The sequence below is a fragment of the Pleurodeles waltl genome, chromosome 6 (assembly GCF_031143425.1).
Source record: "Pleurodeles waltl isolate 20211129_DDA chromosome 6, aPleWal1.hap1.20221129, whole genome shotgun sequence".
Taxonomy (NCBI): Eukaryota; Metazoa; Chordata; class Amphibia; order Caudata; family Salamandridae; genus Pleurodeles; species Pleurodeles waltl.
This window is the reverse complement of record NC_090445.1, coordinates 1,711,873,410-1,711,887,719: the sequence shown is the minus strand read 5'-3', so window position 1 is coordinate 1,711,887,719 and position 14,310 is coordinate 1,711,873,410. Positions and strand designations below refer to the sequence as shown.

General features: G+C 54.3%; 1 protein-coding gene across 2 annotated transcripts in view; it reads right to left on the bottom strand.

Annotated features, from left to right (window-relative positions):
• The window catches only part of LOC138301427 (major histocompatibility complex class I-related gene protein-like), a 28,303-nt gene extending 14,582 nt beyond the window's left edge, over positions 1-13,721 (bottom strand). The window contains exons 1-3 of one of the 2 annotated variants that reach the window (XM_069241916.1): positions 13,566-13,721; positions 3,017-3,286; positions 1,570-1,842 (exon numbers count right to left, since the gene is read on the bottom strand). In XM_069241916.1, coding sequence (XP_069098017.1) covers positions 1,570-1,842; positions 3,017-3,286; positions 13,566-13,629 — 607 coding nt within the window. In that variant the 5' untranslated portion in view covers positions 13,630-13,721. The remainder of the gene's footprint in view (positions 1-1,569; positions 1,843-3,016; positions 3,287-13,565) is intronic. The other variant, XM_069241917.1, reaches the window with a different exon arrangement.
• Between the last annotated feature and the right edge of the window lie 589 nt (positions 13,722-14,310).

Genomic DNA, 14,310 nt, shown 5'->3' with positions numbered 1-14,310 from the left:
TCCACCCCTGCGAGGAGCGAAACACCATTCCTTCATCCAAAGCGGCCAAGCTCCTTCCCTTCTCCACCCCTGCGAGGAGTGAAACACCATTCCTTCAAACAAATCCAGAGCGTCCACGCTCCGTCCCTTCTCCACCCCTGCGAGGAGTGAAACACCATTCCTTCAAACAAATCCCGAGCAGCCAAGCTCCATCCCTTCTCCACCTCTGCGAGGAGCGAAACACCATTCCTTCAAACAAATCCATAGTGGCCAAGCTCCGTCCTTTCTCCACCCCTGCGAGGAGTGAAACACCATTCCTTCATCCAGAGCAGCCAAGCTCCATCCCTTCTCCACCCCTGCGAGGAGTGAAACACCATTCCTTCGAACAAATCCAGAGCGGCCAAGCTCCATCCCTTCTCCACCTCTGTGAGGAGTGAAACACCATTCCTTCATCCAGAGCGGCCAAGCTCCATCCCTTCTCCACCCCTTCGAGGAGTGAAACACCATTCCTTCAAACAAATCCAGACCGGCCAAGCTCCATCCCTTCTTCACCTCTGCGAGGAGTGAAACACCATTCCTTCAAAGAAATCCAGAGCGGCCAAGGTCCATCCCTTCTCCACCCCTGCGAGGAGTGAAACAACATTCCTTCAAACAAATCCAGAGCGGCCACGTTCCATCCCTTCTCCACCCCTGCGAGGAGTGAAACACCATTCCTTCAAACAAATCCAGACCTGCCAAGCTTCATCCCTTCTCCACCCCTGCGAGGAGTGAAACACCATTTCTTCATCCAAAGCAGCCAAGCTCCATCCCTTCTCCACCCCTGCGAGGAGTGAAACACCATTCCTTCAAACAACACCTTCACAGAATAATGATGGGGATCGCCTTTACATTCTGTCATCTATTCAATCTTTTATCCAACATTCAGTCTGTCACCGTTCAATCCATCCGTCCATCCATCCATATCCAAACCTATCCACCAAACACACTCATTCTCTCACTCAGTCATCCATCCTTTCACTTATCCATCCATCCTTTCACTCATTCATCAATGCCTCTATCCATCCACCCCTTCACTCACCCACCCACCATTTCTCTCACACATCCATCCATCCATCCCTTCACTCACACATCCATCCACCCACCCTTTTGCGTGAATTATGAGCCATTATCTGCTGAGGTGCAGACAGAAGAGGCCCATCAAGAACTCACCCCCGCTGCAGCTGCGAAAGCAGGGGGTGCAGGTAACCAACACACCTGGTGAAAAGCCCCCCCTGTGTGCAACTCTTTACCTCCCACACACAGCAGAGCTCCCCCAGCTGTCCTGTACCATGTGTAACACTGCTCCCGGACACCCCCTTTTATCATCCCTAGGGCTGGACGTGAGAGAAATACTGGAGCGAGCGAGCTGGGGATGGGGAGAGGTGCAGACTGGACCTCACAGGAGCACCAAACAAACCATAACTCCCTGAGGGTAACACTGCCTCCCCCACCGTGAGCTCTGAGCTGTACAGCGCTACCAGTACCTGTCCACACAAGCGCTTCAGTGCCTGGTGAGGCACAATAAGCGCTATATAAAACCCCGTAACCCACCTCTCTGCAGACTCTCTGCTCCGAGCTTCAGGTATTTCTTTAGATCCTCGATGCACTCTCCCTCCAGGTAATCCTTATATTGCTGGGCGTTGCTCCTCTCCGAGTTCCATCGGTCCTGTGTGATCTTGGCCGCATCCATGGCCGCCGTCCAGGTCAGTCTGTCCTTGTCCAAGCTGATGAAGTCGTGTCCGTTGAAGGCGTATTGTAGGAACCCCCCGAGGGAGCCGTCGTCCCGGAGCTCACAGCCGATCATCCGCTGGACAGCATGGAGACCTGAGGGAGGAGGGAAGGGAGAAGAGGCGAGTGAGGGACTGAGGGAGCAGAGTGAGGGCCCAAGAAGGGAGCAAGGGTCCGACACCTCCAGGGAAAGAGTGGGGGAAGCCACAACCCCACCCACCTTCCAACAGAGGCGCCCTCCCGGGAGATTTGAGGAAGGGGTGAAAGAATGAGGGCCTCACTGAGCAGCGTGATGGCCTATGGGAGGAGGAGGAGGGGGCAGCATGAGGGCTGCTGGAGGGGAGCAGAGACTGTGTCTGAGAGGGGACAGCAGAGAGTGAAGTAAGAGTCAGAAGACCAGAGGTGAAATGAGAGCCTGGGGAAGGGGGTCAGAGTGATGGACTGAGAGCTGGGGGGGCTATACAATCAATCGATCCACCCACACCCTCCCCACCCCGTGGAGCAGTTCACCCAGAGCTTACAACCAAACACCACCTGGACCATGTGGAAACCTGGGGGGCCTGAGGGAGGAGAGCGAGGACCCGAGGGTGGGGGCGGATGGACAAAGACGCAACACCACCAGGCAAAGAGTGACTATACATAAGAACCCCTCCAATTGAGTGAGATCTGGTGGAGGGCAGCACAGACAGTGTCTAAGGGAGAGTGAGGCATCTGGGTGGAGGTGCATGTTACCCACCCAGGGGCAGGCAGAAACATCAATCACAGCTTCTGCGCCGTAAGATGTTCAGTGTGACTGCATCTGTCACCCCATTCCCCAGACACTTGAGACACTTGTATCCCCAAAACTGCCTCCCTCGGACCTCTCACACCCCCTCTGTCTGGGTCTCAACCCCCCAATCAAGTTGAGTTCACAGTGATACACCACTGTACAGCGGGGTCCCTCTAAACTCCTCCCCATCCCCATCACTTACCCTTCCAGTCTTGATCTGTAATTAACCCGGTGTCACTCAACCCAGGTCTGGTTGCCCCCCTTCCCTAGTATCACTCACCCCTGGTCCGGTTGCCCCTCCCCCCATGTCATGCTCGGTCTGGTTGCTCCTCCCACGGTGTCACTCACCCCCAGACCGGTTGCCCCCTCCTCCCCGGTGTCACTCAGTCCTGGTCTGGTTGACCCCCTCCCCTGGTGTCACTCACCCCTGGTCTGGTTGACCCCCTCCCCCGGTGTCACTCACTCCTGGTCTGGTGGACCGCCTCCCCCGGTGTCACTCACCCCTGGTCTGGTTGACTCGCTCCATCAGGATCCTCACTCCAGCTATGTACTCCTGCTCCTTCCATCGGAGGATGCCTGTCTCCCTCTCCCAGTGCTGTGGGTCCTCGATGGTGATCCTCTCCATCCAAGGGGCCCGGGGCTCCAACCTGCGGCTCTCACTGGTGTAACTGCAGATGGGGATGTCATCCATGTAACCGACCTCGGAGAACTGCGGGACCCCTGGGAGGGGCTGCGAGAGGGAGGACTGGAAGTACCGGAGGGAGTGAGAGCCTGTGAGAGAGAGGGGGTCAGAGAACAGAGCGCACACCCCTCCTCCTCATGTACTACTTTCCCTTCACATCCCATACAAAAGTGACACCCCCCCTAGTCTACCATGCATGTTACTCGTGCAAGAGAACTGAGGGACCCCGAGGAAAGGCCTCAAGTGGGAGAAGTACCAGAGGGAGTGAGAGCCTGGGGAGAGACAGGGTCTGAGAAGAGACTGCACACCCTCCCCCACATGTAATACCTTCCCTGTGTTCCCCACACAATAATGAACCCCCAGCCCTACCTACCTCTACTGTGCATGTGACTCTTCCAAATAAACTGGGTGACCTCTGAAAGGGGCCCCAAGAGGGAGGAGTAGTAACGGAGGAGCGCGAGCCTGGGGGTGAGTGACAGGACAGACGGCCAGAGAATGGGCCTCACTAGGGAGCAGCAAAAAAAAACGTAGCCGCCCCTCCAGTGTAAGTCATTGCACCCCCATCCTTTGGGCAAAATGGTGCAGAAAACCAGGCCAAGTGAGAGTAAAAGACTGCTTTATTAGGACAGGTATGCAGTTCTGAAACTCATTAAAGAATTTCCCATTTCTGGAAATCAACGCCTTACTAATACAATAAGAAAATGTTCAGTTGTCAATACAGCTGTAGAATATCAGGGCACGGGCGAGAGAATTGAAGTAGTAACATAAGAGTATCAGGGCACGGGGCAAGAGAACCGAAGCAATGACACAAGAATACCAGGGCACAGGGCGAGAGAACCGAAGGAATTATAAGAATACCAGTGCATGGGGCGCGAGAACCGAAGCAGTGACAGAAGAATGCCAGGGCACTGGGCGAGAGAACCGAAGGAATAATAAGAATACCAGGGCACTGGGCGAGAGAACCGAAGGAATAATAAGAATACCAGGGCACGGGGCGAGGGAACCGTAGCAGTAATAAGAATACAAGGGCACGGGGCGAGAGAACCGAAGCAGTAATAAGAATATCAGGGCATTGGGCGAGAGAACCGAAGCAGTAATAAGAATACCAGGGCACGGGGCGAGAGAACCAAAGCATCGACAGAAGAATATCAGGGCACGGGCGAGAGAACCGAAGCATCGACAGAAGAATATCAGGGCACGGGGCAAGAGATCCGAAGCAGTGACACATGAATATCAGGGCACGGGCGAGAGAACCGAAGCAGTGACACAAGGGTATCAGGGCAAGGGGCAAGAGAACTGAAGCAGTGACACAAGGGTATCAGGGCACGGGGCGAGAGAACCGAAGCAGAGACAGAAGAATACCAGGGCACGGAGCGAGAGAACCGAAGCAGTGACACAAGAATACCAGGGCACGGTGCGAGGGAACCGAAGCAGTGACACAAAAATATCAGGGCATGAGGCGAGAGAACCGAAGCAGTGACACAAGAATATCAGGGCACAGGGCTAGAGAGAACCAAAGAAGTAACATGAATATCAGGGTACGGGGTGAGAGAACCGAAGCAGTGACAGAAGAATACCAGGGCACGGAGAGAGCGAACTGAAGCAGTGACACAAGGGTATCAGGGCACGGGGCGAGAGAACCTAAGCAGCGACAAAAGAATATTAGGGCACAGGGTTAGAGAGAACCGAAGAAGTAATATGAGTATCAGGGTACGGGGCGAGAGAACCTAAGCAGCGACAAAAGAATACCAGGTCACGGGGCGAGGGAACCGAAGACGTGACAGAAGAATACCAGGGCACTGGGCGAGAGAACCTAAGCAATAATAAAAATACCAGGGCACGGGGCGAGGGAACCGTAGCAGTAATAAGAATACAAGGGCACGGGGCGAGAGAACCGAAGCAGTGACAGAAGAATAGCAGGGCACGGGGCGAGAGAACCGAAGTAATAAGAATACCAGGGCACGGGGAACCGAAGAAGTAATAAGAATACCAGGGCACTGGGCGAGGGAACCGAAGCAGTGACACAAGAATACCAGGGCACGGAGCGAGAGAACTGAAGCAGTAACACAAAAATATCAGGGCACAGGGTTAGAGAGAACCGAAGAAGTAACAGAATATCAGGGCACTGGGCGAGGGAACCGAAGCAGTGACACAAGAATATCAGGGCACAGGGCGAGGGAACTGAAGCAGTGACAGATGAATATCAGGGTACGGAGCGAGAGAACCGAAGCAGCGACAAAAGAATATTAGGGCACAGGGTTAGAGAGAACCGAAGAAGTAATATGAGTATCAGGGTACGGGGTGAGAGAACCGAAGCAGTGACACAAGAGTATGAGGGCACGGGGCAAGAGAATGGAAGCAATAATAAGAATACCAGGGCACAGGGCGAGGGAACCGAAGAAGTAATAGGAATACCAGGGCACGGGGTGAGGGAACCGAAGCAGTGACACAAGAATATCAGGGCACAGGGCTAGAGAGAACCAAAGAAGTAACATGAATACCAGGGCACTGGGCGAGGGAACCAAAGCAGTGACACAAGAATACCAGGGCACGGAGCGAGAGAACTGAAGCAGTGATACAAAAATATCAGGGCACGGGACAAGTGAACCGAAGCAGCAACAAAAGAATACCAGGGCACGGAGAGAGAGAACTGAAGCAATAATAAGAATACCAGGGCATGGGGCGAGGGAACCGAAGCAGTGACAGAAGAATACCAGGGCACTGGGTGAGAGAACCGAAGGAATAATAAGAATACCAGGGCACGGGGCGAAAGAACCGAAGCAGTGACAGTAGAATACCAGGGCACGGGGCGAGGGAACCGAAGCAGTGACAGAAGAATACCAGGGCACTGGGCGAGAGAACCGAAGGAATAATAAGAATGCCAGCGCATGGGGCGAGAGAACCGAAGCAGTGACAGAAGGATACCACGGCACTGGGCGAGAAAACCGAAGGAATAATAAGAATACCAAGGCACGGGGCGAGGGAACCGAAGCAGTAATAAGAATACAAGGGCACGGGTGAGGGAACCGAAGCAGTGACACAAGAATACCAGGGCACGGGGCGAGGGCACCGAAGCAGTAATAAGAATACAAGGGCACGGGGCGAGAGAACCGAAGCAGTGACAGAAGAATACCAGGGCACGGAGAGAGAGAACTGAAGCAGTGACACAAAAATATTAGGGCACAGGGCGAGAGAGAACCGAAGAAGTAATATGAGAATTAGGGTACGGGGTGAGAGAACCGAAGCAGTGACACAAGAGTATGAGGGCATGGGTAAAGAAAACCGAAGAAGTGACAGAAGAATACCAGGGCACGGGCGAGAGAACCGAAGCAATAATAAGAATACCAGGGCATGGGGCGAGGGAACCGAAGCAGTAATAAGAATACTAGGGCACGGGGCGAGAGAACCGAAGAAGTAATAAGAATACCAGGGCACGGGGTGAGGGAACCGAAGCTGTGACAGTAGAATACCAGGGCACGGGACGAGAGAACCGAAGCAGTGACACAAGAATACCAGGGCACGGGCGAGGGAACCGAAGCAGTGACAGAAGAATACCAGGTCACGGGGCGAGAGAACCGAAGCAATAATAAGAATGCCAGGGCACTGGGCGAGAGAACAGAAGACGTGACAGAAGAATGCCAGGGCACTGGGCGAGAGAACCGAAGGAATTATAAGAATACCAGTGCATGGGGCGAGAGAACCGAAGCAGTGACAGAAGAATGCCAGGGCACTGGGCGAGAGAACCTAAGCAATAATAAGAATACAAGGGCACGGGGCGAGGGAACCGTAGCAGTAATAAGAATACAAGGGCACGGGGCGAGAGAACCGAAGAAGTAATAAGAATACCAGGGCACAGGGCAAGAGAACCGAAGAAGTAATATGAGAATTAGGGTACGGGGTGAGAGAACCGAAGCAGTGACACAAGAGTATGAGGGCACGGGCGAGAGAACCGAAGCAATAATAAGAATACAAGGGCACGGGGCGAGGGAACCGTAGCAGTAATAAGAATACAAGGGCACGGGGCGAGAGAACCGAAGAAGTAATAAGAATACCAGGGCACAGGGCAAGAGAACCGAAGAAGTAATATGAGAATTAGGGTACGGGGTGAGAGAACCGAAGCAGCGACAGAAGAATACCAGAGCACGGGGCGAGAGAACCAAAGCAATAATAAGAATACCAGGGCACGGGGCGAGGGAACCGAAGCAGTAATAAGAATACTAGGGCACGGGCGAGAGAACCGAAGAAGTAATAAGAATACCAGGGCACGGAGCAAGGGAACCGAAGCAGTGACAGTAGAATACCAGAGCACGGGGCGAGAGAACCAAAGCAATAATGAGAATACCAGGGAATGGGGCGAGAGAACCAAAGCAATAATAAGAATACCAGGGCACGGGGCGAGAGAACCGAAGAAGTAATAAGAATACCAGGGCACGGGGAGGGAACCGAAGCAGTAATAATACCAGGGCACGGGGCGAGGGAACCGAAGCAGTGACACAAGAATACCAGGGCACGGGGCGAGGGAACCGAAGCAGTGACAGAAGAATACCAGGGCACGGGGCGAGGGAACCGTAGCAGTAATAAGAATACAAGGGCACGGGGCGAGAGAACCGAAGAAGTAATAAGAATACCAGGGCACAGGGCAAGAGAACCGAAGAAGTAATAAGAATACCAGGGCACGGGGAGGGAACCGAAGCAGTAATAATACCAGGGCACGGGGCGAGGGAACCGAAGCAGTGACACAAGAATACCAGGGCACGGGGCGAGGGAACCGAAGCAGTGACAGAAGAATACCAGGGCACAGGGCGAGGGAACTGAAGCAGTGACAGAAGAATACCAGGGCACGGGGCGAGGGAACCGAAGCAGTGACACAAGAAAAATACCAGGGCACGTTCGAGAGAACCGAAAAAGTAATAAGAATACCAGGGCATGGGCGAGAGAACCGAAGCAGTGACAGAACAATACCATGGCACGGGGCAAGAGAACCGAAGCAGTGACAGAAGAATACCAGGGCACGGGGCAAGGGAACCGAAGCAGTGACAGAATACCAGGGCACGGGGCGAGGGAACCGAAGCAGTGACAGAAGAATACCAGGGCACTGGGTGAGAGAACCGAAGGAATAATAAGAATACCAGGGCACGGGGCGAGGGAACCGAAGCAGAGACAGAAGAATACCAGGGCACTGGGTGAGAGAACCGAAGGAATAATAAGAATACCAGGGCACAGGCGAGAGAACAGAAGCAGCGACACAAGAATAACAGGGCACGGGGCGAGAGAACTGAAGGAGTGACCCAAGAATAGCAGGGCACAGGGCGAGAGAACTGAAGCAGTAATAAGAATACCAGGGCACGGAGCGAGGGAACCGAAGCAGTAATAAGAATACCAGGGCACGGAGTGAGGGAACAGAAGCAGTAATAAGAATACCAGAGTACCGGGCGAGAGAACCGAAGCACTGACAGAAGAATATCAGGGCACAGTGGAAGAGAATCAACGCAGTATCGTAAGAGTATCCGGACACGGGGTGAGAGAATTAACGCAGTAACATAAGAGTATCACTGCACGGGGCGAGAGAATCAACACAGTAACATAAGAGTATCAGGACACGGGGCGAGAGAATCAACGCAGTAACATGAGAGTATCAGTACACGGGGCGAGAGAATCAACGCAGTAACATAAGCGTATCAGGACACGGGGCGAGAGATTCAACGCAGTAACATAAGAGTATCACTGCACGGGTGAGAGAATCAACGCAGTAAGATAAGAGTATCACTGCACGGGGCGAGAGAATCAACGCAGTAACATAAGAGTATCAGGACACGGGGCGAGAGAAGCAACGCAGTAACATAAGAGTATCAGGACACGGGGCGAGAGAATCAACGCAGTAACATAAGAGTATCAGGACACGGGGCGAGAGAATCAACGCAGTAACATAAGAGTATCAGGACACGGGGCGAGAGAATCAACGCAGTAACATAAGCGTATCAGGACACGGGGCGAGAGATTCAACGCAGTAACAGAAGAGTATCACTGCACGGGGCGAGAGAATCAACGCAGTAACATAAGAGTATCAGTACACGGGGCGAGAGAATCAACGCAGTAACATAAGCGTATCAGGACACGGGGCGAGAGATTCAACGCAGTAACAGAAGAGTATCACTGCACGGGGCGAGAGAATCAACGCAGTAACATAAGAGTATCACTGCACGGGGCGAGAGAATCAACGCAGTAACATAAGAGTATCAGGACACGGGGCGAGAGAATCAACGCAGTAACATAAGAGTATCAGGACATGGGGCGAGAGAATCAACGCAGTAACATAAGAGTATCAGGACATGGGGCGAGAGAATCAACGCAGTAACATAAGAGTATCACTGCACGGGGCGAGAGAATCAACGCAGTAACATAAGAGTATCAGTACACGGGGCGAGAGAATCAACGCAGTAACATAAGAGTATCAGGACACGAGGCGAGAGAATCAACGCAGTAACATGAGAGTATCAGTACACGGGGCGAGAGAATCAACGCAGTAACATAAGCGTATCAGGACACGGGGCGAGAGATTCAACGCAGTAACAGAAGAGTATCAGGACACGGGGCGAGAGATTCAACGCAGTAACAGAAGAGTATCACTGCACGGGGCGAGAGAATCAACGCAGTAACATAAGCGTATCAGTACACGGGGCGAGAGAATCAACGCAGTAACATAAGAGTATCAGGACACGGGCGAGAGAATCAACGCAGTAACATAAGAGTATCAGGACACGGGGCGAGAGAATCAACGCAGTAACATGAGAGTATCAGGACACGGGCGAGAGAACCGAACCAATAACACAGGAGGTTTGCTTATGTCCCAGGACACCAGTGCACAGAGGTGCATTGTGAGAACCTGGTCCATCCTTACCCTGAAGACCAGGGCCCAGTAAGTACTGGACTAGAAGTAATGTGTGGGCATTAGGGACGCGTCAGTGCTGGCTCAGTCCTAGGTGGTGGGTGAGAATAAATGCAGATATTAAAAGCTCCTAGAACATCTCATAGATGGCCCATGGTGCAGGTGAAGATGCACACAATTCTCAGCAGCATCATAAGAGCGCATGTCACAGAGCCATGAAGGATGAAGGTCAGAGTAGGGGCACATTAACTGATACCCGCTGGGTCTGCCGTGGCACTGAATTAACCAGACCCCTCGAACAACCTGTTCCAGTAAAGACGTAACTAAGTGAAACAAACAAGCCGTTGCCCATTTGACGTCACTGGGTACCAACTAGTGCCTTTAGTTTTCGATACTTCTGCCCTGGTTAAAGTGATTCCTACACCCCCGACCCCCTCCTTCTGTTGGAATGAGTTCCACCACCCCCGGTGCCAGACAGATGCTACCACAGACCCCCCTCCTCCCCGCTGCTATTCAATGACCCTTCGCCCTCCCGCCAGCACACAGATGTCACTCACTACAGACACCCCTGTCACCCCAAGTACACCGATCTCATTCAGTAAAAGCCCCCAGCACAGAGATGTCACTCAGTACAGACACCCCCAGACCCCTCAGCAAACAGATGTCACTCAGTACAGACACTCCGCCCTCCAGAACACAGATATCACTCAGTATAGGACCCCCTGCACACAGACGTTACTCAGTACATATACCCCGACCCCTCTTTCTGTTGGAATTACTCCTCCTCCCTGTGTGATGCAGGTCTTAGTGCAAACCCTTTCCCAAAGCAAAATAGTCTCACTCAGTACAGACCGCAGATATCATTCAGTACAGACACCCTCCTCCCCAGTACACAGATGTCACTGAGTGCATTCATCCCAGCACCCACAAAGCAAACGGATGTCACTCAGTACAGACACCCCGGCACCCTCATACCACACAGATCTCACTCAGTAGAGACACCCTAGCCCACCATAGCACACAGATGTAACTCAGTACAGACACCCCAGTCACTCAGTACACAGATCTCACTCAGTACAGACATCCCTGTCCGCTACTAGCTCACAGATGTCACTCAGTGCAGACACCTCCAGCCCTCAGCACACAGCGCTCACTCAGTACAGACACCCCTCCCCCCCAGAACACAGATCTCACTCAGTACAAACACCCCGGTCCCCCAGCACACAGATGTCCCTCAGTACAGACACCGCGGCCCTCCAGCACACAGATGTCACTCAGTACAGACACCGCGGCCCTCCAGCACACAGATGTCACTCAGTACAGACAGCCCGCCACCAGCACACACAGTACAGACACCACCACCCTCCCCAACACACAGATCTCACTGAGTACACACACCCCGCCCCCCAGCACACAGATGCCACTCAGTACACAGCCCGCCACCCCCACGGCACATAAATGACACTCAGTACAGACACCCCAACACACAGATCTCGCTCAGTATAGACACTCGCGCTCCCCTTACACACACATGCCACTCAGTACAGACACCCAGCCCCCCCCAAGCACACACGTCAGTCAGTACAGACACCACGGCCCCTCAGCACACAGATGTCACTCAGTACAGACACCCCGCCCTCCAGAGCACACAGATCTCACTCAGTATAGAACCCCGACCCCCAGCATACAGATCTCACTCACTATAGACAACCCCGCCCCCCCAACACACAGATCTCACTCAGTATAGACACCCTCCTCCCCAGCACACAGATGACACTCAGTACCCACACCTCCGGCCCCCAGCACACAGATGTCAGTCAGTACCCACACCCTCGGCCCACCAGCACCCAGATGTCACTCAGTACAGACACCCCAACCCCTCAGCATACAGATGTCATTCAGTACAGACAGCCCGCCCCCCAGCACACACCCAGTACAGACACCCCCACGCTCCCCAACACACAGATCTCACTAAGTACACACAACCCGCCCCCCCCCCCAGCACCCAGATGTCACTCAGTACAGACACTCCAGCCCCTCAACATACAGATGTCACTCAGTACAGACAGCCCGCACCCCACGCACAGGTCAACCAGTACAGACTCCCCGGCCCCCCAGCACACAGCTGTCACTCAGTACAGAGACCCCGCCCCCCCAGCATACAGATCTCACTCAGTACAGACCTCCCCTATCCCACCAATCAAACAGATCTCGCTCAGTATAGACACCCCGGCTCCCCAGCACACAGATGTCACTCACTACCCAAACCCCCGGCCCCCCAGCACACAGATGACACTCAGTACCCACACCCCCTGCCCCCCAGCACACAGACGTCACTCAGTACACATACACCGGCCCCCCAGCACACAGATGTCACTCAGTACCCACACCCCTGCCCCCCCAGCACACATATGTCACTCGGTACCCACACCCCCGGCCCCCCAGCACACAGATGACACTCAGTACCAACACCCCGGCCCACCAGCGCACAGACGTCAATCAGTACCACACCGCCGGCCCCCCAGCACACAGACGTCACTCAGTACCACACCGCCGGCCCCCCCGCACACAGACGTCACCCGGTACCCACACCCCCGGCCCCCCAGCACACAGATGTCAGTCAGTACCCACACCCCGGCCCCCAGCACACATATGTCACTCGGTACGCACAACCCCCGGCCCACTAGCACACAGATGTCACTCAGTGCACACAACCTGCCCCCAGCACACAGATGTCATTCAGTACCCACACTCCCGGCCCCCCAGCACACAGATGTCACTTAGTACCCACACCCCCGGCCCCCCAGCACACAGATGTCACTCAGTACCCACACATCCGGCCCCCCAGCACACAGATGACACTCAGTACCCACACCCACGGCCCCCCAGCACAGAGATGACACTCAGTACCCACACCCACTGCCCCCCAGCACACAGATGACCCCCCAGCACACAGGTGTCACTCAGTACCCCACCCCCGGCCCCCCAGCACACAGATGACACTCAGTACCCACCCCCCCGGCCCCCCAGCACACAGACGTCACTCAGTACACACACCCCGGCCCCCCAGCACACAGATGTCACTCAGTACCCACACCCCCGGCCCCCAAGCACACAGACGTCACTCAGTACCCACACCCCCGGCCCCCCAGCACACAGACGTCACTCAGTACCCACACCCCCGGTTCCCCAGCACACATACGTCACTCAGTACCCACACCCCTGGCCCCCCAGCACACATATGTCACTCGGTACTCACCCCCCCCCCGACCCCCAGCACACAGATGTCACTCAGTACCCACACCCCCGGCCCCCCAGCACACAGACGTCACTCAGTACCCACACCCCCGTCCCCTCCTTCTGTTGGAATGACCCCCCCCACCCCCGTATCAGGCAGATCTTAGTACAGACCTCCCCGCCCCCCATCAGACAGAGCTCCTTCCAGACTCCCAAGGACTTCACCCCCTCCCCAGGTGACTGACCTGCACGGGCCGGCTGCAGCCAAAGCCCCCCCAGGAGCAGCAACAGGAAGGGAGGGGCAGCCATTGGGGGGTCGGTGCTCGAGGGTGCGGGTCCCTGAAATAACAAAGTTCTGAGATGTAAACTCTGGAGGACTGGAGGTTATACAGATGACGTCACACCTGTGGGGGCGTAGGGGGGAAAGCACCAATCGGAGCGCAGAGACCCCCCTCACCCAGCTGGAGGCTGTGGGGGCAGAAACGGAATCTATAGCAAGATGTGGCGAAGCAGGGAGAGGCTAACTATTAGTAATATATCCTTTTTGCAACTTTTAACTAAGCGCCAACCAGGGTGTCCACCCGTCTGTAGATTTCACGGACCGCCCGTAATTCCGCCCTGCCGTCCATTGTCCGCGATGAAAGGCTTAAGGGAGGGATTTGTGGGTGATTTCAGCCTTTCACCTAAAGGACAAGGGGCGCCAGGGCGAAATTAGGGGCAGATGAGTTTCCCCAGCTGGACTGAAGGGCGGGGGTCTTCTGTGCTCTGAGGGAGGGGCAGACAGATAAGAAAAGGCCCTCTTGCCAGGGGTCTCCTTCCCTTAAGAAATGCAAATGTGCACAACTTTTAAATCTGCAAATGCAAAGGGGCTTGAAAACCTGCATTGACCTTATGCAAAGGAGTAACTTAAAGCTTTCTGATGGCAAAGATATTTTCTTTCAGAGAGGTACCTCAAGGTGTTCCAAGGTGAGCTGTGGAGTGTGTGGTTTT